At 34.2% G+C, this 23,046-nt stretch overlaps 1 protein-coding gene across 1 annotated transcript in view; it reads right to left on the reverse strand.

Annotated features, from left to right (window-relative positions):
- The window catches only part of MMP20 (matrix metallopeptidase 20), a 48,072-nt gene extending 25,540 nt beyond the window's left edge, over positions 1 to 22,532 (reverse strand). Inside the window, exons 1-6 of the mRNA XM_051986881.1 lie at positions 22,407 to 22,532; positions 15,165 to 15,412; positions 10,354 to 10,502; positions 9,041 to 9,166; positions 6,484 to 6,645; positions 5,623 to 5,764 (exon numbers count right to left, since the gene is read on the reverse strand). Of these exons, the coding sequence (XP_051842841.1) occupies positions 5,623 to 5,764; positions 6,484 to 6,645; positions 9,041 to 9,166; positions 10,354 to 10,502; positions 15,165 to 15,412; positions 22,407 to 22,532 (953 nt within the window). The remainder of the gene's footprint in view (positions 1 to 5,622; positions 5,765 to 6,483; positions 6,646 to 9,040; positions 9,167 to 10,353; positions 10,503 to 15,164; positions 15,413 to 22,406) is intronic.
- Between the last annotated feature and the right edge of the window lie 514 nt (positions 22,533 to 23,046).

The following is a 23,046-nucleotide window of genomic DNA, read 5'->3' on the forward strand; positions in this document are numbered from 1 at the left end:
GCAGAGACTATTTTTGCTTTTTTTTTTTTTTTTTTGTATTTTAAGGGCCTAGCTCAGTCAGTGCCTGGAACAAATATGGTAAGTGCTTAATAAAAGCTGGATGATTGATTAATATGAAATGTCAGCAGATCTAGAGAAAGGCTGCTAGAATTATGAATGAACATTTGATAGAAAATTAATGGGATGATGTGGACAAGAAATACACAGGATAAATTGATATGATTGATGGGATCTGCATTGTTGAACAGTAAGCCTCTATCTTTGTAATCATAGATTCATCAAAGTATTAAATAATACAAGTGTAAATGAACATCAGAACTATTTGGAATAAAGTCCTGATTTAAATAAATTTCCAAATGGCCTTGAATTAATGACTCAGAGTCAATAAGAAACCAAAGTTCTAGTTTCATTTTATAGCTTTGTGTAGATACAGGAAAACTACCTTCTGCCTAATATTTGAGTAATGCCTCATTTTGGGGAAATAAGGTATTTGAATCTTGGTTCAGGACTCTTTCTATTATACCACACTGCTCCACCCAAGCATACCATGGCTTCACAGAAATTCAACTCTCCTCACCCTGACCTTATAAGTGCAAGCTCAGGAGTCAGTTTTGTTCCCTGAAAAAAAAAAAAAAAAAGCAAGATTATCTGGGATAAGCCCCATCATCCACCTTCTCTATTTTAAACTCTCTTTCTCTTTTTTTACCCTTGATAAGTGATGCAATGGATAAAATTCTGGGCCTGAAGTCAGGGAGATTCATTTTCTTGTTATCCAGTCATTTTTCAAACATGTTCAATTTTTCATGACCCCATTTGAGATTTTCTTATTAAAGATACTGGAATGGTTTATCATTTCCTTCTCCAGATCATTTTAAAATGAGGAAACTGAAGTAAACAGGGTTAAGTGACTTATCTAGGGTCACATAGCTAGGAAGACCTGAGATCAGATTTGAACTCAAGAACGTGAGTCTTCCTGTCTTCAGACCCAGTGCTCTCTATTCATTGTGCCATCCAATGAGAGTTCAAATCTGGTTTCAGATAGTTACTAGCTGTGTCACCCTGGACAAGTCACTTAATCCTGTTTGCTTCAGATTCTGCATCTGTAAAATGAATTTGAGATGGAAATAGCAAATTACTTTAGTATCTTTCCTATGAAAACCCAAATGTGAATATAAAGAGTTCCATGTGATTGAAATGACTGAACAACAATGAAAAATCCTTGCCTCTTACCTCAGAGCAAGAGCTGTTTTTTTGCTTTTTCAAACTTAACTGTCATTCTATTTTCTCCTGCCTCCTTCAGAATCTCACTCATTTTTCTTAATTCTTATATCTCTTGTGTTCATAGTTCCTTTCTCTGTTCCTTCAAATATACTCAGGTCTTCTCTCTTTTGAAAAATCTTTAATCTGTTGTTTCTTACAATGACTACCCCATTCTTCCTGTTATTCTTCCTACTCCTCAACATCAAATATCTCTTTCAGCACCTAAAAATCTGTCTTCTTTTCTTACCACTGTATTAAAATTACACTTCCCAAAGTTCTCTAATCTAAAGCCTTTTCTCTGACCTTATTTTTCTTTACCTCTCAGTAATACTGGCACTAACTCCTTCTCTTATTCAAAATTCTTTTTTCCTTTTTCCTCTGGCTTTTCTATAAAGGCTCTTCTCCATATCCTTTGTTAAGTTTCACTTCTTACTTTGGTCTTGAAAGTTTAATTCCTAAATATACATTTCTTTTTTCATTGAATTCTTTCCATAGAATAATCATTCAATCTCATGATTTCAGCTCCTAGCATTGACCTTTCTTCTTCACCTCTTCTTCAAGAGGCTGGTGATCCCTTACTTTTAATCTCTTTTGCTGTTTGTTCAGAATTTCAGATATTTCACAGGCACCTCAGCTCACTATGTCTAGAATTGCATTTTCAACATGACATAGGAAAGGGCACTGACTGTAAAGTCGATGGACCTGGGATCTGACCTCAGTACTGACACTTGTTGCCTATGTCCCCCTGAACAAATTCCTCCATCTTCCTAAACCTTGATTTCCTCATTTCTACAATGAAGTGTTTGGGTTGGATGATGACCTGGGTGGTCCCTTCTACAATCATTACAAATTAGCTGTTTTCCTGAGCTCCTAATTTATGTCAAGGAGACCATTGTAATTCCAGCCACTCAGGCAGAAAGCTTGGTTTGACCCTTTTCTCTCCTTTGTTGTACATATCTGATCATTAACCACATCCTTTAGGTTTCCTTATAGTTAGTTGATGATGGGAATTTCCCAGCTGGCAAATGGGAGTGAATTAGTCCTGGGAGTGAACAAATACTTGGAACTTTTTCTCAACCAGGAAGTCCCCAGGTTATCATTGTTATTTGGCTATGAAAGAATGTTTTGTTCTTTGTCCAGTATAGCAGGTAGACTTCACAAGATACAGACATAGCAACCAATAGGCTATTCAAATTATAAAATCATTGAATTCTAGAGCTGGAGGGATCATTTGTTCTGATCCATTCACTCTAATAGGTGAGGAAACTCAGGTATAGAAAGGAAAAGACTTTGCCAAAAGTAAGGAAGTTAGTGACAGAGCTGTTTACTCCAGTCACAAATCCCTATCGTCTAATTTTATATTTTCCCCTCCCCAAAGTATCTTATTTGAAATCATCTGTTCTGTGCAATCACTTCTCACTAAATCTGAAATCAGAGAGAAGTTACAAAAGAGGCTTTCCACTAAAGACATGTTAGACAACCTTCCTCTTCAATTACCAAGAAATTTCAAAATTTTTCATTCTTCTATCATTATCTCAGTAGCACATTATAACTACATTTTATGCCCAATGGCCAGGTAAAGAGAGAGGTGAGTATGGTATTAAATGACGGACAGACAGCTAACAAGAAATATCATCAGAGTTAGAATATACTACTTTCTCTACTTTCCATTTCCATATCAAATATTCCTTATTTTCTGTCAGGAAAACTTTCAGATATATGAAATTCAAGAAGTCAGAGATGGATCAAATTGAGAAAAGTAAACATCTCCAGCAAAATCTTGTAGCACTAATTAAAAATGCCTTCCTGAAATCTCCTTATAAGATAGAATTTCTAAAAGGCTTTATAGTAAAATTCTATATCAATGGGTTATCAATGCGTTGTGTTATAAACATTTATTTGTGTGTCATTTGTTTGAAATCCAGAGCAAATTTTCTTGTAGAAACAATTTCTCTATGGTACATCATAAAAAGCTGTAATACTTAGTGGTTAATTTCCTAAGCTGGCCCATGGAAGACTGTGAGCTACTTGAACCATATGGCTCAGCTGTAGGATGTTATAATCTATTAGTAGAAAACTGCATGTACACACACACAAGTAATTATATGAAATGTAATTAGGAAATAATTTGGGGGTGGGATAGTGCACTAACAACTGAAGAGATCAGGATGGTCTCAGGTAGGAATAAATCTAAGACTTGATTAGAGTTAGATATTCAGGAAGCAGAACAAAAGGAAAATGATTTCAACAAGCCTTCTCTTATTAACTCCCAAACTGAACTCCTACCCACATTCTATGCAGATTAAATCCCTCTATTCCTTTACTGAAAAGATTGCTGTCCCCAGATTCAAGTTTCTTCATATCTCTTTCCTTTTACTGCAAAAATCTGCCTTCACCCATGTTCTCCCCTGGGTTCAGGGGAAATTAAGGCTAAACCTTTCCTTGGGTCTATGAGATATGATTCATTATGGACCCCTACTCAAACTCTAATCAATATTAGAAAGTTTATTATGATTCTACAAGGGGTAATGATTGTAATTATTTTATTAATCTCATTTAGTAATACCCATTTAGCCAGTCATCTAATAAGAATATACAATGTATTAATCAATATTTTATATAAATCACATAGGAATATAAGTTCTAATAGAAGAGTCTCTATGATAGGCCTCAAATTGTAACGAAATATTTACTACTTTTTTTAAACCTGGTATGGAGCTTACTTTTTAATTGTAATAATGCTGATATATTCATCCTGTATTGCTCAAATTTCATGACCAAACCAAGCATGAATGACATATATTCTTGGAATATATGTATGATTTGTGCCAGAAGTCATTGATGTGTAGCTCCAGCTCTCTTCCTGCTCAACCTCATCTATCTTATGACCACTGAGTCAGTGGAGATATTTCTTGTTTCACTCATTCTGTGGCTCTGCTGACATACCATTTTTAGCTTATGCATCATATGTCAACCAATGGGATTCTGTACTTTGTATAGCCTCTTTAGAATGTTCAGATAATAAATGTGCTATCAAGTCTTATTAAAAAAATAAGGCACAGGAAGGAGGAAATATCTCAGGTCATGAGGAAGACCTAGGGTCCACTTCATTATAGGTTCCTTTAATAAAGTGCTTTGGTTCAGAGCTCTGCTTCAGTTTATTTCTTAGCCATTTGGGATGTTTTTTGTTCTCCCAGAACTCTGTTCTACCTATAGTTCCTTTTCTTTTCTTTTTTTATCTTTTCCTCTCTAGCAGCTCCTTTCCTTTGTCTATAAATATGCTTATCTCCTCATCATACAAACCCAAACCAGAATCCCTTGAGAACGATCTTGCTTCATTATTGATATTATTATCTCTTCCCCATCATTATGAATTTCTAGAAAATACAGTCTTCATTTACTGTTTTCCCTTTTTAATCTCCTTACATTTTATACAAAACTGCAATTTGGCTTCTTCTCCTTCTATCTGCTTAAATTTTTCTCTTATTCACTTCTTCACTGCTTAATTCAACAGCCGTTTGGAGCTCAGTGGTCTGTGAATCATGGTGACACTTATCTGTCTCAAAAGTTAACTCTTAAGTCCAGAGTTCTTTGCATTATGTCGTGCAGCCTTGGATGTTTGTTAAACCAAATAAACTTGGTGGATTTTTAAAGTAGTTTCATATAAAGAGAAAATTCAGGCAATAAAGAGGGAAAATAAAAAGGGAGACTACTTTGCTCTAATGACCCAATCTTCAAAAAATCAGGATCTTTTCAATGCTATGTAAAGCATCAGAGCTGGCTCATTTTTCTTCCCTGTGTAGTGCTATTCAGAGGTACTTAGTAATCAGAAGACCTTTGTTCAAATTTAATCTCTAACATTTAATAGTTTTGTGACTTTTAAGTCTTTTAATGTCTCTAGATATCAGTTTTTCTCATTTGTAAAATAAATCATTGACTTGATGACTTGTAATGTTTTAGTGTCTGGCACATAGTTGGTGATTAATAAATGCTTGTTAAATGAGTAATCCTTTCCTACTCTAAATCTATGTCCTCATGATTCTGGAGGTTTCCCTAAGCCCATAGGTTTTCGAAAGCTCTTTTTTTGTTTGTTTTTTCCAAGCCAACTTTCCAAACAAAGTGTGTGTGTGTGTGTGTGTGTGTGTGTGTGTGTGTGTAGGAAAGGGCAGGGAGAGAATAGAAGAATAGAAGAGCCCAGAAGTCATTGATGTATAGCTCCAGGCTACATATGAGTCATTTGTCAGTATGCAAGCAATTTTTAGGTAGGTGTCTCCCTGAAGTAATGATGTTTCTCCCTTTTCCAACTGATGTGGATCCTTGAAATCACACAGGAGCTTGGTATGTTGAATATACAGAGCTCACCTGTCTTTGAAGAATAGTAATTCCTTCCCTAACATTGTAACAGCATCAAAGGATGAGGTGGAGTCACAGATATCAGGGTCTGATGGCTTGTGAGGAGGGATGTGGGGCACATTGGGTCTTTCAGTGACTGCTTTGCGAGGTCCTGGAGATTCAAAAATAAAGTTGGCAAAATAGACTTTTTTTAAAAGTTCCCTATATTCTTTGACTGTAGATATTCAGGATACTTGTGTGATTTCTAGATTCTTTAAGGATCACCTTCCTTTTGGAGCCTTACTTACTTTAAAGATAGAGAAACTGAGGCTCAAAGTCAGAGAGTTAATTGGGGGCACAATGGGGTCTTGAATCCCAGTCAGAAGCTCTATTTCAATCTAGCATTCTGTGGGTCTGTTTGTTCTGCTATGGGGAATCAAAGATAAAGCTGTTATTGACTGTCCAAAGTGTGCTAATACCCTTATGTTGTTCATGGCTGTTGAGCATCTTATTTGGAAGAAATGAAAGTTCACTCATATGCAAACAGGTAGGTATCTCAACACAGATATAACATATCCCATATAGCATATAACATATCAGGAGGTAAATCCTGATCTAGGGTCTAAGAGAAAATAAATCTTCTCTTTTAATCTCTACCCTGTTTTATCTAATGTGCTTTGGAGAAAAATTCTCAACCATAATTCCAAATCTAAGACAAAGGTGTTTGCATAATTGGGGAAATTAAAATATGATTGGAATATGGCTACTCTTAAGTAATCTCTACTTAAGTAATCATTGTCAAGGTTTAAATTTTTCTCATTGGTGGAAATCAATTGTTATTCCTGCATCACTTATCTATGCTGAGCTATCAGATGAGTTCAAGGTTTATACCGTATAATGCCTGGATCCCTTTCACATCGTCCTTGGGGAGGCGAAATCCATAGGGATGTTGATACCTGTAAGTGGGATACATCAGTGCTGAGGGGTCACTAGAATGGGCCAGTCCCAATGCATGACCAAATTCATGGGCAGCAACAGTGAATAAATTGAATCCTAAACAACATAGAAGGAATAAGATTAGTATGTAATAGATTTATAATCTCATTGTCATCATCATTGAATCCTAAACAACACAGAAGGAATAAGATTAGTATGTAATAGATGTATAATTTAATTGTCATCATTATCACAATTATAGGCAATTCTATAACATTTTAAGATTTGTGAAGCACTTTAAGCATTCTCTAATTACGTAATTTTCATCATCTCTATGTTGAGGAATTAAAATCAAACATAATGTATCTGTCACCGATAATAGTGCAACTAACTTGTTTACTCTGGTTTGTTATAGATCATGAATTATTCAGAGACCAGACTTTTTCTGTCATATATTTTATTCCAATTCTATCAGAAAAAGGGCATAATGTTTGGTCAGTATTTCCCTACATTTGTACAAATGAGACCATTAAGGGAAGATACAAATTCTCAAGAAAGAACAATGGGTAGAGATTATGGGATGATGGCTTTATATGGAAAAAACCACACCCAACTTCTTTACAATTAGAGCTATTCAAAAATATGGGAGTAGTGAATTCCCTGTCACTGAAATTCATTAGATGATCACTTGTTGGGGGATGTAGGAAATTGGTCTAAATGATTCCTGAGATCCCTTTTAAATATATCTGTCTATGCTGATGATTTGCTTGCTTAGTTACTAGATTCTTGCCTCATTCATTGTAACCAAACCTTATTTTGTATTCCAGTGTCCCAACTATGTCCCTATGTGTTTCCATATTTAAATTCCTGTCTTATTACCCTGTACTATTCCCCATATCTTCCAGAACAGAGATTGGAGAACTTCTAATTAACCATAGATTGCATTACCTATGGTCCTATTCTTTCCATACCAACTACCTGCTTTGTCTGTGCTTTCTCCCATCAGCCTAACCCAGATGCTATGTTCTATCAACCTACTGAGAGGACCCCCTCAGAGGAGAACTCTCAGATACTGAGTCAACCTATGTAGACCCTGGCTAGATGGATGTTACCCTAATCTCATGATGTTCAACTCATCAGCCCAGGGTCTCTTCTAAACCCATCAAGACTTTCCTGAATCACTTGCCTCACTCTATCGAGACTCTAATTTCCAAATTTCAATAATCCCTCAAATATTCCAATTTGTCAGTGTACAATCACTAAGTCCTGGTACTGACAGATAAAGGGCAGAGAGAGGAGCTAAGACTCATATTAGTCAACTTTGCCAATTATTTATTTTTTGAGCAGGGCATATACTTTTATTTTATTATTTCATCATTTCAACTCCTAGTGCGGAAATTGCCACTACTAAGGCCCACTGATAACTATTCTGCAATTTATAAACCAAGAGATTTGTTCAGATCACTAAAAGGTTAAATGACTTGCCCAGGATCACATAGCTAGTAGTTTATTGACTTTAAGGAAAACTTTCTATCCCCTAAGCCACATTCTCTTCACCAAGCTATTCTCTCATGCTGTTAATAATGCTGTATTGAAATAGGACACTAAGTCAATAAAAAAGTAAGATGGATAGCGGGGTTTATGAACTTCCTTCATATCTTTTAGTTCCCTTTTTTGGATAAGCACTTAGCCAACTCCTCATTATTTATACACATTCTATTCACCTTATGGGCTATCCAGAAGAGCCACATGCCATCCCAAAGCCTTTTCTTCCAGACACTTTCTAAACATTGTGTATTCCCAGCTTATGGAGTCAAATAGGTATCTTCTCCTTTTCTCCTATTTATCCAGAATAGGAACTTCTTCAAGGCAAGGAATAGGTGAGGCTTTTTTTTTTTTTTTAAATTAATTATTTTTTATTCTCAGTGCTTAATGGAATGCTTTACCTTTCTTTTTGGTTTGGACTTGTGATTTCATGAATGTAGGGAATTCTAGGTGAGGATAGCCCTCTACGTATAGACAAGTATGTTTTTCAACTCATAGAGAGCTTCCTGGAGCACTGAGTCTTTCAATGACTTGCCCAGCATGACATAACCAAGTGAAACTTGAATCCAGGTCTTTTTTCCTGATTCTCCGGCTTGTTCTCTATATGTTACTTCATACTGCTTTCCTTGCACACAGTAGGCACTGAATAAAGGTTTTGTAGATTTAAGTTGAATTGCTTACAGGTGACAATGACTGGAGAAAAAGACCTTACTGCTGCTTCTTTCTAACAGAATATGTGGCTTATGCTAAAGTGAAACAGACCAAACAAGGATTCAGCTGCACAGCTGAGGGCAGAGCTTCCCCCTTATGGGGTTGAAGGACCTTTGTGATTTTTGGCTTACTTGTTTTCCTTAGCCTGGCCCCCTAGTTAAAGGGTGACTTGGACCGTTGAGCCACAGGGATTCATGTTGGAGGCCCAGGAGAAGGTACAATATTTTCCAGGTTATGGTGAATTGTGCATATATACCATTCGTTCCCATAGTCCACTTCTCAGCATTGTCGAAATGGGTGTCTCCTCCCAGGCCTTCTCCAGGGGCAAATGCATGGGCCAGAGTTCCTCGAGGACCATCAAATGGGTATGAATCCCCATGATCTACCAAACATGAAAAAAAAAATCAACACAATTTAGTATGACATTTCTTGGTTTCAGTTAAACATACTTTGCCCAAACCATGGACATATATCATGATAAAAAGAACCATTTTATATTGTATAAATTTTACTTCAGTATAAAAGACTCTAGATTGAGTGTTAAAGGAGAGTCAGATAATGTCACAAAAGATTGTAATAAGTTTGATTCTCCCTGAAGGGAAAGCTTCTTAAGTATTCTAGGGGAACTAAAAAGTGTAGGATGGACAATACACTCTTAGTAACTTAAACCAATATTCCTGGTCAATTTTAGGCATTTTAAATGAAGCCAGCTTCTCATTCTGTGTCTTAAATTTTCAAGTTTCCCCCAAAGCTCAAGTGCCACTTTCTTCATCAGGCTTATCCTGATCCCATCAGCTGCTTTTGCCTCTCCATCTACTGTTCACTCTACTTCTCCCCAATTAGAATTAATTAAAAATGGGTATCAAAAGCAGGCTAATAGGCAAAAGAAGTCAGGAAAGGGCTTCTTGAGGGGCATATAAAGAGGGAAGTAGGAAGTCTTGACCTTAATGATGGTGGTAGTGGTGATGGTGAGCCTTGAGGAATCATTCTTTTCAGAGCACTGGTTAGCACAGAATTGTCTTTTTCTTGTTTGCCTGCCTTCCCTAAGCCATTGCCTGGCTGTAGTGTATGGCCCATGGAAATCACATCATTAGTGTACACTGGGAATGGCTTTCTTCCATCCTAGAGATGAAAATACTGAAGGACATTCAGTTGAGTCAGCAAGAAGGTGAGAACCAGAGAAGCATTGGGAAAAAAAGAAGCAAGAATAAAAAAAAAGAGGTAGAAATTCATTGTTCAAGTATAGTAGTTGCTATGTAAAAAGGAGAATAAAATCAAACAGATCTTAATCAGATACAAAGGTCAAGGATAAGCATTAAAATGAGACAATAAATAGTCTATCCTACTTTGATTTGGTGGCCTAAAATTTTCTGAGAACTGTTTCAGTTGTAACAATTGTCACAATTTGGGCATAGGCAGCATGTGGTGCCTTTTGCTATAATCTGGGTCTCTGTGCATTAGACTCCATTGTGGATAGATTGCACTGATTGATTGTATCCAAAGTCACACAGGGACTGATTGTGACAGCATTGATATGCCGGTTATAGATAGAGCAGAAGGATATATTACCTCCGATTTCAAATGAGATCATAATATCTGCTTCTCCTGTGTTTTGTCGAACAAAATTCAGAGGGACAGCATTACTCCAAGCCTGTAAGGCCATGTCTACTGCCTTGTCAACTTCAGCATGGCTCATTGAGGATGTATATTTTGAGACTCTGTACAAGTAAAGAGAAAATATTTTCCATTTTGTGAATCATGCTAAGTGAGGAAATAGAAGAATTACTTGTCCAGACCTTATTTTTAAGAAAGCAACCTTTTCTTTCAATTATGGATTAAATAAAATATCCTAGAAGGCATGCAGACTAAAGTGGAAAACTGAAGCAAAAAATTGAGAAAATTTAGGATTTAAAAACATTCTTCCCTAATTTGACAAATATGAATATTACTGTACATTTTCTTGGAAATAAAGGAAAGAAAATTCAAACAAAGAGATAAGGAACTGGAAGCTTTTGACTAAACATTCTAAAGGAAAACAGAGTGGACTTAAAAAGATAGGATTTAGAGGAGGAGGGGCTCTTAGTACAATCTCCTCTTATAGATGAGCAAAAATAAGAGCCAGGCACAATTGTTGTTAATATGCTTATATGTACTGTTTGTCCCTGAAAAGAATCAAAATTGGAGGGATTTTATTTTATTTTTTTGTGATGAGGCAATGAGATTAAGTGATTTGACTAGTACATGTTGAATGTCTGAAGCTAGAATTGAACTCAGATCCTCCTGATTCCAGGGCCAGTATTATATATACTGTACAACCTAGCTACCCCAGGGGATTTTGAACTAGATTTCAAAAAGATGGTAGCAATGGAGGGAGGAGAAAGAAAAACAAAGAAATTTACACAATAATTTTATTATATATTTTAAAAGGAATAGCAAGTTATACATATAGATTTGCAGTTTCATGTACAATCATCTTTTTTATTATACTATGTTATAGAAATGCTTATTTTAGTCCATAAACTAAACAAACAAAATATGTGGCCTCGTTGAGCTAATGTTACTGCTAGGTAGAATTGTGTAGAACTAAAGGGCTTTTCATTTATTCATTTATCTATCATCCATGTATCTATATATCTATCTATTAAAACAGTAGAAGAAGCTGGAGAAAATGATAAGGTCTTAGAAGCCAGAGTGAAAGAATTGCTAGAAGCAACCTTTTTGTTTGCATAATTCTAAATCGTTTGCCAGCCCTTTACATTGGTATTTTTCCCACGCCTATCTTTGTCATTTTGCTGAGGCAAGATAAAATTTCTTTGTATTTATCTTTCTATTAGTGATTTGAAACATTTTTTTTCATATGGCTAGTTTCTTTTTATTCAAATCCTGACCATTTATTTATGAGTAGGTATCTTATATATACATGCATATATATATATATTGACATACATATAAATATATCTGTTTATTGTCTACATATCTTGGATTCAAAGTTCTTATATGAGAAATTGATATAAAGGTTTTTTCCCATTTGACTTTTTTGTTTCTTATCCTAAATATATTAATTTTATTTCTGTAGAAGCTTTTCAGTTTCATGTAATTAAAGTTATCTATTTCATCTTTTATTATTTCCTCTATTTCTTGTCGGTTAAGAGTTTATCTTCACATAGCTATGAGAGGTATATGATTTCTTCTTCATTTTAAAGGTATAATCCTTAGTACTTTATCAAAGTCATGTATTTAATTTGAATTTATTGTGGAACATGGTGTATGGTATTGATTTAAGGTTAATTTCTAATCAGGCTGCTTTTCACTATTTTTAGCATTTTTAAAAAAATTAAATAGGGAATTTTTTTCCTAAATAATTTGTTTTCTGGCTTATGAAATGTTGGGTTGTTAAATTCCATTATTTGTTATTATGTCTTATCTAGTCTATTTCACTGATTCACTTTTCCAGTTTATAATCAGTATGAATTGATTTAGATGATGGTTGCTTTATAATACAGTTTAAGATCTGGAAGTTCTATTATACCCTTCATTCCACCCTTTTTCATTATTTTCTCTTAGTATCTACATCTATTATTATTTAATGAAATCCTGTAAAATATCTTTTTTTGATAATTTGATTGGTATTAAAGTAAAATTATAAATTATTATTGGTAGTATTATTTTTGTTATATTGATATGGCCTAGCAATGAGCACTGAACAATCCTCTAGCTATTATATTCAGTTCTTTATTTCTTTAAAGAGAATTTCATAATCTTTGAATCAATACAAGTACTTTGTTTGCTTCAATGGACTGTGTGTGCTTCAATATATTTACTTAGATTGATCCTCTACTTCTACTACATGTTGTTTACTTATTCTATTGATGCTTCCTTTTGATTTTATTGATATTTTTATGATATTAAAAAGATCCTCCTATGTTATACTTGGCAAGGATTTTAGCATAAATGAATGATATGATTAGTCAAAGATTTATTTGCATCTATTGAGACAATTATATAGTTTTGAAAGTTGTTGTTCTTGTTACTATTATTCCTCTATAGCTCCACATACATTTATTCCCTTCTCCTTCATATAGCCATTGAACTAATTCAAATTGTCATCATTTTAATTTTTTTTTCAATTTATTCTCAAATCTTTCTCAGTGAAAAAAAAAATTCGGAATCATTTCAATAGTCTTCCAGTTGATGTCTCTATCTTGAGTTTCTTTCCTCTGCAGTTTATCTTCCACACAACATCCAAAGTGATATTCCTAAAATATGAATTTCATCAAGTAACTCCCCTCCTCAATGAACCCTATTAAACTTGCTATTACCTCTACAATCTAAGGCAATCTGCTCTGTTTGACATTTAATGTCTTTCACAATCTGGCTACAATGTGCTTTTCCAGGATTTTTATACAAACTCCTTTTAATACATTCTATGATCTAGAAACTTCATCTCCTCTTCTTGAACACTGCCACCACTCCAGCCCTGGTCCTCATCACTATTGTAATATTGATGATTTGATCTCACTGCTTGTTTCTTCTCACTCTAATCCATCATTCACTCAGCTGTCAGATGAGATATGTTGAAGGAATAAGCATTTATATAGCATCTATTACATGTCAGCATTGTCTTCAAACAGGGGCTGGATGACTACTTGTCTCACATATTATAATAAGAATTCCTTTCAGGTATAGACTGGACTAATGACCACAGAGATTACTTCCACTGTCAAATTCTGTGATTCTCTGAAATTCAGTAGGGACAAGATGAAGAAATACTGTTAAATTCAGGGAACATTTATTAAGTACCTATTGTGATACTTAATAAATACACAAATAAATCTTATTTTAATTAAATTAAATTTTATTTAATAATTTAATTAATTGTGGTGTGTAAATTAAGAAAGAAGACAGTTTTTGGCCTCAAGGAGATCATATTAGCATATATGTATGCAGAGAGGGAATCACTTAAATCTAACTAGGTACAGCCCTTTTTGAACCAAATTATCTGTGGCCTAGACATTTTGCTGTACATTTGTAGTTATAGTCATTCTAGGGCACAGTTTATTCTAAGGAAAAAAAAAAAAAACAACCATGGGAAAACTCTTCAAAGACTCATAAATAATCCTTACTTTTTCTTCATTTGTTATACAAGATCCAGCATTCCTTACTTCTACATCCCCAGAAGCCATGTAGTCCAACCTGAAAAAAGCTCTCTATAAAATAATTTTCAATGGCATCATCCAGCCTTTGTTTGATTCCCCTCTAGAGAGAGAAAACTCATAATTTCAGAGGTAGACCATCTAAAAAAATTTTTTTTGAACTTCTCATTGAAGCAGTGGATATAGTGTTGGACTTTGAGTGCAGAGTTCAAATCCAACTTCAAATTCTTAATAGTTCTGTGACCTTAGGCAAGGTACAACCTCAGTATTCTCATCTATAAAATGAGGATAATATTAATACCCCTCTCCCAGACTTCTTTTGAGAATCAAATGAAACAGTATTTATAAATTACTTAATACAGTGTTTTGCCCAAAGTAGGCCCTTAATAAATGCTTAAACCTTTCCTTTTAACTCATACTCTAGTCCTTTTCCCACCACAAAAACTGGCTAAAATTTTATTCAATGAAATCCAATATTTACTTTTAGAGCCCCACCTGCTGGGTACACAGAGTCATAGCATCTTACTGACTGACGCTTTGATTAACCCCTATATTACCACATATGTTGAATAGTTATTACAAGGGTTTCTAGAATAGGTACTTTTTATCATATCCTCAAATTATTTTTTAAGCCAAAAGTCAATAAATTAAAAAAATTTAAATTGATTTTTAAGCCAAAAGTCATTAAATTATTTTTTAAGCCAAAAGTCATTAAAAAATGATGGCAGGCACAGTCATTTAATCATTTGATTCAGAGATTCCTTTTCCATTTTCCAGATTTATATGTTTTGATATTACCTGGCTATATTGCCTCATATATCCAAAATTTTCTAATGTCACAGTCATTCTGAGAATATGTTCTCCTAAAAAGCCAGGCTATTTTTGATGAAAGTTGGAATGATAGAGAATAAAGAACAGAGGATTGGGATTCAGAGGACCTGAATCCTGAATCCTGAGTTCTGCTGCTTCTTAAGTATGTCATGATGGACAAGTTACTAACCTCTGAACCTCAGGTTCCCCGTCTGTAAAGTGATGAGGGTGAGCCAGATACTTCTAAGACACATGCTGGTTCATTGTCTATGATATCATGATATTTAAAAATTTCCAACCCCTCCCAAACTCTTCTGTACCTTTAAAAATATTGTGTGGCATGTTTGTACCTAGATTATCAGGGAAACATCATAAAAACATATTGCTGTCTGATTCTTGAAAACTCTGTTTCATTACCTGTAAGTCAAAGTGTTCTTTTTCCACTTGGGTTCACCTGGGAACAGACGGTAATTTGCAATATCAGGAACACCACATCGAGGCTTCTTCATTACCTTCATAGTAGAATAATCCAATTTCCCAGTGACCTGGAGGCCAAAGAATGCTTGCATTTCTTTAATTTTTCTTTCCATGGTATTACGTCCTTTTACAACTATCTCTCCAATCTGATGTCCTCCTTTCTTTGTGTAGTATCTGTCAAGGTATGCCTACAAGAAAGAAACAGGCAAGTGGCTCTTTAATATGATATGGCATATGCTCTATGAAATTCTAGAAATACTTTGAAATTAGAAGTCATTTATTTAATTGCTTTATAGCTCTTACTATTATACTATGAATTCCTTGAGAATAGGAGATTTTTTTGTGTAATTTTTTCCATTCCTAGTGCTTACACAGTGCCTGGTCATAATAAATGCTTAATAAGTGGTAGTTGATCCATTACTGTTTGCAAAGCACTTTACATACATTATATCACCACAACCCTTTGAGATATTTTATAGATCCATTTTATAGATGAGGCAACTATAACCAATTTTGGAGACTGAATTTGAATCTACCTGACTCTAAGCAAGTCTAGCACTCTACCACATGACATACTCCCTCTTTATGAAATAAAGTATGGATGAATATTTTGCTACTGCATTTTTATTTTCCCTTAATATTGATAGCTTATATTTGATTGGGATTTTACAGTTTGTAAAGTGCTTTCAAGTATATTATCTTATTTGGTCTTCTTGGCCCTCTATGATAGGTAGTACAGATACAATTGTATCCATTGAATAGATGAAATTCAGCAAGGATTAGTGACTTATCCAATTGAGATTACTCAACCAGTTAAGTAAACTGGCTAACAAATTCAGATCTTCAAACCCCCAAGCCTAGTGTTCTTCTTTTTAAAAAATATTTTATTTTGAAGTTAAGAAGTACAAACAAGTATTTCCATAACATAGTAAAATAGAAAAAAGATGATAAATATGAAACTGTAAATCTATTTCATACAACTTGCTATTTAAAAAAAACATATAATGAAGTTATCACATAACTTTTCTTTCTTTTTTCCCTCTCCCCCTGAGATAGCTACTATTAAATAGAAATATCTGTGTGATTTTATATATATATGTGTGTGTGTGTAAAATAATTCTATAAATATATATTTTTTCAGTTCCCAAATGATAAATTGTCAAAGGGTAAGAACAATTTTTTTTTAATTCACAAAAAGAAGATATGTATATAGTCTTAATGAAAAAGAGAGCCTTTATAACAACAATGGAATTCTCTAAAGAATTTAAAATGACTATCACACGGAAGGAAATGGAAAGGCTTGTTTTAAGTGTGAATCACTGTAATACATTGAAAATAACTATAAAGAACAAGTAGTACAAAGGATATTATCAAAGAAATATGTGTCAAAAATGCTCATACATGAAAAAAGATTTTTAAAAATAGGCTGGTTATGTGGTTAGAGGGAAGAATAACCTATGGGTGACTCGTGCTCTGATGATACTATCAAGACAGCAAGAGAATGTGAAGAAAGTCTCCAGCATATTGAATTGGGTCTTTTGTAGTGAATTTATGGGATAACATAAAAATTCTTACAGGGCAGGCATGTGAGGTAGGTTGGAAATTCATCTGGAGGAAATGCTTACATCAAGGATGTAAAGAAGAATTTTTTTTTTAAGTGGAAAATGTTAAATTTAGGCCTCTTTTATAAAAATCACAGAGTAAAAAAAAATTTAAGCAGAGATATTTATGAAATCATGAGTATTAAGTGATCCACCTGGGACTGTTATATTGAATGTCTTCTATTATGCTTGTGATATGCTACTAAGTGACAGTGTTTGGTATATTATGTTGGTCTTTCAGGAAACAAGGATACACTTCAGATATTTTGTTAATATTCAAAGAATCATAAAACCTTAGAGTTGGAAACAATCAATATAAACAAAATTCTTTTCTAGGATATGCCCAAAGAATGAAGGAAGGAAAGGAAATAAGCATTTATTAATGACTTTCATGTGCCAAGTACTGTGCTAAGCACTTTGCAAATGACTTTGTGTCATCACTCTTCCAATTGCTAAGCCTTTGGTAAAAGACTTTCATTGCCCCCTCAGTCTTCTGAAATTGATTTTATGGACACAGTTATGAGGTCACATTTATTTTCATTAAATTTTATTTCATATTTGATCCACTGTTCTAACCTACTAAAATCTTTTTGGATCCTTTTTGAAAGGCACCACCTTATGGTGGTGCAGTAGGTAGAGTATCTACAGTCAGAATTGCTGATGCTGAGCAGTCACTTGGTTGTCTCCAACTCTTTGTCTTTCTGTGGCCATAGCATGTCAGTGTCATTTGTGAGGTTTTCTTGGCAACGAGACTGGAGTGGTCTGTTATTTCATTTTCCAGTGGATCAGGCAAACAGAGGCAAATTATCCTAATGTCTGGGGTCACATAGCTAGTAAATGTCTGAGGCTGGTTTTTTGAACTCAGGTTTTCCCAACCAACTCTAAGCCCAGTGTTCTATCCATTGGGTTGCTGTTGAGAGTCAGGAATATCTGAGTTCAAATCCAGCTTCAGAGTCTTACTAGTTTTATGTGTTTTATTTAACCTCACTTTTCTCAAATGTAAAATGGGAGTAATAATACCTAACTCTCAGGGCTGTTGTCATGATCAGATGAGATACCATGTGTAAAGTTCTATATAAATGCTAGGTAATACTATTGTCCTGAATTTGCCATCCATATTGTGTTGAATATTCTTCCCACCTTTGTGCCAAATACAAATTTGATATGCATGCCATCTTTACCTTTATCTAAGTCACCAATAGTTCACTATAGACAACCTTCCCAGTGGCACATGGGAGTATTGATGACTATTTCCTAGAGTACTTCCCAGATCTACCATTGAAGTGACTATATCAAAAAAGGAAAGGTGGTTAATTTGATATTATTTGTTTAATTTGTCCTTGATTCATGAATATTGCCATACAAAGGAGTACTTCATTTGTTGGATGCATTTACCAACTATTCTTCTTATACTACAAGAAATTGAAGGCAATCTCACACTGGTCTGCAATTTGTAGTCTCATTCTTTTGTTCTTTTGAAATTTTGGACAATATTTGTTTTTCTTCAGTTCTGCAGCACCACATGATCCAATTTTTAAAAAAAGTTTCTTCTTTAATGATGAATTTAACAATTATTTACAAATAGAGACATCCCAATATATTTATACGTGAACACATTAACTTTTGTTAGTTTGTTTTTATAGATATATATTAAATTTAATAACATATATATTTAATAACAATAGTTTTGTTTATGTCTCTTTATGAACTTCTTTTTATTTTGTATTTTTAAAAAGATCTTATTGATGCTTCTTTTAAAAACCTCACTTTCCCCTAAATCTTTCTCCATCTCTCTCAAAAAAGAAAGAAAGAAAGAAAGAAAGAAAGAAAGGCCTGTTCGTGCAACATATATGTAGGGGGGTAGGATTTTTTTTTTTTGGAGATATGATTTCAATGATTTGAGGAACTTCCCAATGAGGATATCCCTTGACCAATGGAACTTGGTACTCTCTCCAGAGTAGCCTAAAAAAATGGAGAGAATAAAGTGACTTGCCCAGATTAATATAACTTGTATGTGTTTGAGATAGAACATGAACCTTGTTTTATTCTGGCTCTGGAGCCAGTTCTCTGCCTGGATGTTACTCTGCTTTTTAAACAAATATACAACATATGGACTGTGTCTAAAAAAAATGTATGTTTCATTTTGTACTTATATTTCATGTCTTTCCTGACAAGAGGTGAGAAGCATGCTTGTCCCTCAGTCTTCTGAAGTCCTTCAAAAGATATTCATAGTTGGTTAGCAATCACATTTGTCACTTCTCTCAGGATGATGCTGGACTATAGTTCATTTGGGCCTAGTGACTTAAACTCAATAAAGATAGTTTGGTACTCTATTATCTCCCTACTTATATTGGATTTTACCTCCCTATTAGACATTTTCCCCCTATTTATTTATGTTCTATTCTATTGCTAGTTGAGAGATCATTCTTGATGGCAAATAAAACAGAATTGAAATAAAAATTGAATGGCTCTGTTTATTTGTTTTCATAGAGCTAAAATGAGGAATAGAGGTGTGCTGGAGCCATCTCAAACTCTGTAGCAAAAAACATTAGTAAATTTTCAGTGTGATCATTTACACTTTAGAAATTGGATCATGGTACACATCAGGGTTGAATTTATAGTTGTTGATTGTCTATACTTAATAAAATGACTTAATGTCTTTACTTAAGTTATAATGTATATTAAACATATATTATATCTATAAATAATAAATAATTATATATAAACATACTATATGTATATAGTATGTTTATATATAATTATTTATTATTTATGTAGGGGTGTCCTTGTAAAGCTTCAGAACACCTAGTTCAGCCTTCATATTTTATGGATGAAGAAATGTAATTAAGTGACTTGACCACAGTCACAGAAATAGTGTTAGAAAGGTTTTAGCATACTATCCATCTTAAAAAATTAAAAAATTAAAAAAAGAACTATTTCTTTCCTTTCTTATGTCTTCTTTTTTCTGATAGAGCTAGCTCCTTCAGTATCTTTAAGAGAAAGATACTCTTCAGCTGACAGATAGATATTGAAAATAGTACTGTAGTAGCTGTGTTTAGGATAGAGAGATTTCTGGAAGACATAGTGTGATACCTTCAAAAAATACCAACAACATTGCCTTCTGAGAATATATAGCCACAGTCAGAATTTATCCTTTGGGAAAAGTTGAAAGTGCTATATGAATATGATGCATTGTTATTATTTTGATATAATACAATATAATTTTGAAACTTGACAAACATTTATCAAAAACTTCCTACATTCAAGGTGCTCTGGTGCTTGGAGTTATAAAGACCAAACTGCTAGCTACTTTCATTTAAATTTTACAGGTGGTACACATGAAAATGCATAAGTAGGATTTAAGGAATATTGAAGATGAAAAGATAGCTAAAACTAGGTGAGGGAGGATCAGGAAAATTTCTTAGGAGTAGGTAACACTTAATCTGATCTTTAAAGGAAAAGAATAACAATAATAGCAACTACAATAATAATAAAGCATTTGTAGAGAATCTTGGTGCTTACAAAGAACTTTACAATATCTAATTTTAGTCTCTCACAAGAATCCTGGAAGGCAGGCGCTATAATCATCTCCATTTTTTTTAGATGAGAAAACTGAGGCAAATAGAGATGAAGTGACTTGTTCAGGGTCACAGCTAGTAAGTTTTTCTTATTCCAAGTCTAGCACTTTAGAGAGGAGGAGAGAGTGCATTCCAGTCATGAGAGATGGGTTGTATAAATAATGTGTGTTGGTATTAAAATGGAATATCAAGTTCTGGGAGCAGTCAAATTTGGCTAGAATGTAGAGTAGAACATAAAGGGGAGTATTATGAAATGAGACTTGAAAGATAGGTGATCAAATTGTAGAGGTTCCTAAATGCCAAACTAAATAGTTGTTTCTTGGAAAACATTTTTGAGGGGTACAAGTGTGAAGATTGAATTAGACAGAAAGAAGTTGTTAATCAGAACTATTAGGAGATTATTATAATAGTATAGAAAATATATGGTAAGAGCATGAACTTATTAAAAACATAAGAGATGTAAAAGATATGGAGGTATGATAATCAAATTTTAGCAAGTAATTGTATCTGGAGTTGGGGGTTAGAGAGAGAGAGAGGAATTAAGGCAAACTTTGAGTTTATGAACCTGGATAGAAAGGATATGGTGGTTCCCTGAACAGAAATAGGAGAGTTTGGAAGTAGGATAGATTTAGATGGGAAGATAATGAGTTCTGCTTTAGACATGTTGGGTTTGAGATGCTGAGAGGACAACTAGGAGCATATATTCAGGGTCACTTAGTGGTATATGATTATAGCCCAGGAGAGCAATTAGGGTTAGATATGTAAATTTAGAACTCATTTATGTAGAGATGATTCTCGAAGCCATCTGCACTGTTGAGAATTCCAAAAGAGAGTGTGTAAAAGAGAGAAGAGGGCCCAGAATCCTGGGTATGCTAATGTTAAAGTAGCAGCTTTGGATAATGACCCAGCAAAGAAGGCTGAAAAAGATCAGAAGACACCTGGAAGAGAGCAATGCCATAGGAATAAAGAGAAGAGAGCTCCTGGGAGAAGGGAAAGTAGCTGTCAAGTATCAAAAGTTGTGGAGATGTCAGAGAACATGAATTCATAAATATTCTAAGATGTAGCAGTTAAAAGACTTGCAGTAATTTTACTATTACTATTATATATTGTGTAATGTTTTTCTTCTGCTTGTATGATACTGCATAAAGTGTTGAGATACTGAAATGAGCAATATGTGGCTGTATTTTTGGAACTTACCTGTTAGTAGGAGACATAAAGTAGGCAGTCTCATAATTCAAATTCAAAATAAAATGTGCAAGTGCATTAGGAGAGGAATGGAGTGCTAGAGGAATACAGAGGAGGGAAAGATTGCTTCTATCTGGGAGAATTAATGATAGCTTTCAAGAAGAAAGAAGGGATATTTGACTAGGCATTGAAGTAAGGGAAAGAGTTAGACAAGCAGAACTATAGATAAAGACATTCCACACAGAGAAAAAGTCATGAACAAAGGCAGAGTACATTCAAGTATATCCAATAGTTTATTTTCCTATTCTGAAGGGCAAGTGAAATATTGGGAAATAATAACAGAATGATAAGTGGATAAATTATGGAAGGCTTTGAATGCTAAGCAGAATTGAGTGTACAATTTCCAATTAAAAGTATTTTTAATAGAATAGGACAAAAAAAGAAGCCTTAAGATATTAGAGACATGGAAGTTTTACTATAGTGGAGACTGAATAGGATTGGAAGGAAGGTAGTCAGGTATTTGGGGGGAGTACAATAAAACCCAACTTTACTTTGCAATCATATGTAAGAATGGCACTATCTACAAAAAATTGACTCATTCATTCGGTTATTCATTTGACAGCTATTCATTGAGCACCTGTTTGCAATACCCTGAGTTTCAAACCCTGAGAAAAAGCACAGACTAGGGTTGATAGTTTCAAAAGAAGAGCTGCTCCAAGTCATCTAGAAGTTATGAACAATGAATGCAGATTTTCACCTGCTTTCTTTTATATACTTTCTGGTTTTACAGATAAAAGAATGTGCAGAGTTCCACTAACCTGTGCAATATAATAGTCCCTCCTTGTTGATCTGGCAGGAGATACAAATAAGGTTGAGGCAACAGCTGACAATTTCAAAGCAGTGATCAGGAGAAAAGAAAGGCCAGATGCCTGTAGTATCTTCATCTCTTTAAAGCTGATTTGGAAAACCTTATCAGTCAGTATGTGAGCAGCAGATAGTATACGTTTGCACTTCGACCTTGTGAAGCTTTTATAAAGGCAAACAGGTCTGTGAACTCCGGGCCAAGATGATTCATGTCTCAGAAGGTAATTATACAGCTGTTTTGTTTATCTTTGATGAAGGGGTATCACAATAGTTCACAAGTTTCAGGAAAAGCTTCATTCTTAGTTATTTGGAAAAGTCATGAAAGAAAACAACTATTCCTTATGATTGATGGAAAATCCAATACAAATGACAAGAACTCAGTGAATTAGTTCTCAATAAATGCTTGTTTGGACTTCTAAGTTTTTTTTTTTCCCTGTAAAATGAAAGGGTTAAACTACATAGCATTTCCAATCCCTCTATTTTTGTCTGCCCGCATTTTTGATTTCCTTCACAGGTTAAGTGTACATTATTTCAAAGTCCAATTCTTCTTGTGCAGCAAAATAGCGGTATGAATATATATACATATACTGTAGT

The sequence above is a fragment of the Antechinus flavipes genome, chromosome 3 (assembly GCF_016432865.1).
Source record: "Antechinus flavipes isolate AdamAnt ecotype Samford, QLD, Australia chromosome 3, AdamAnt_v2, whole genome shotgun sequence".
Taxonomy (NCBI): Eukaryota; Metazoa; Chordata; class Mammalia; order Dasyuromorphia; family Dasyuridae; genus Antechinus; species Antechinus flavipes.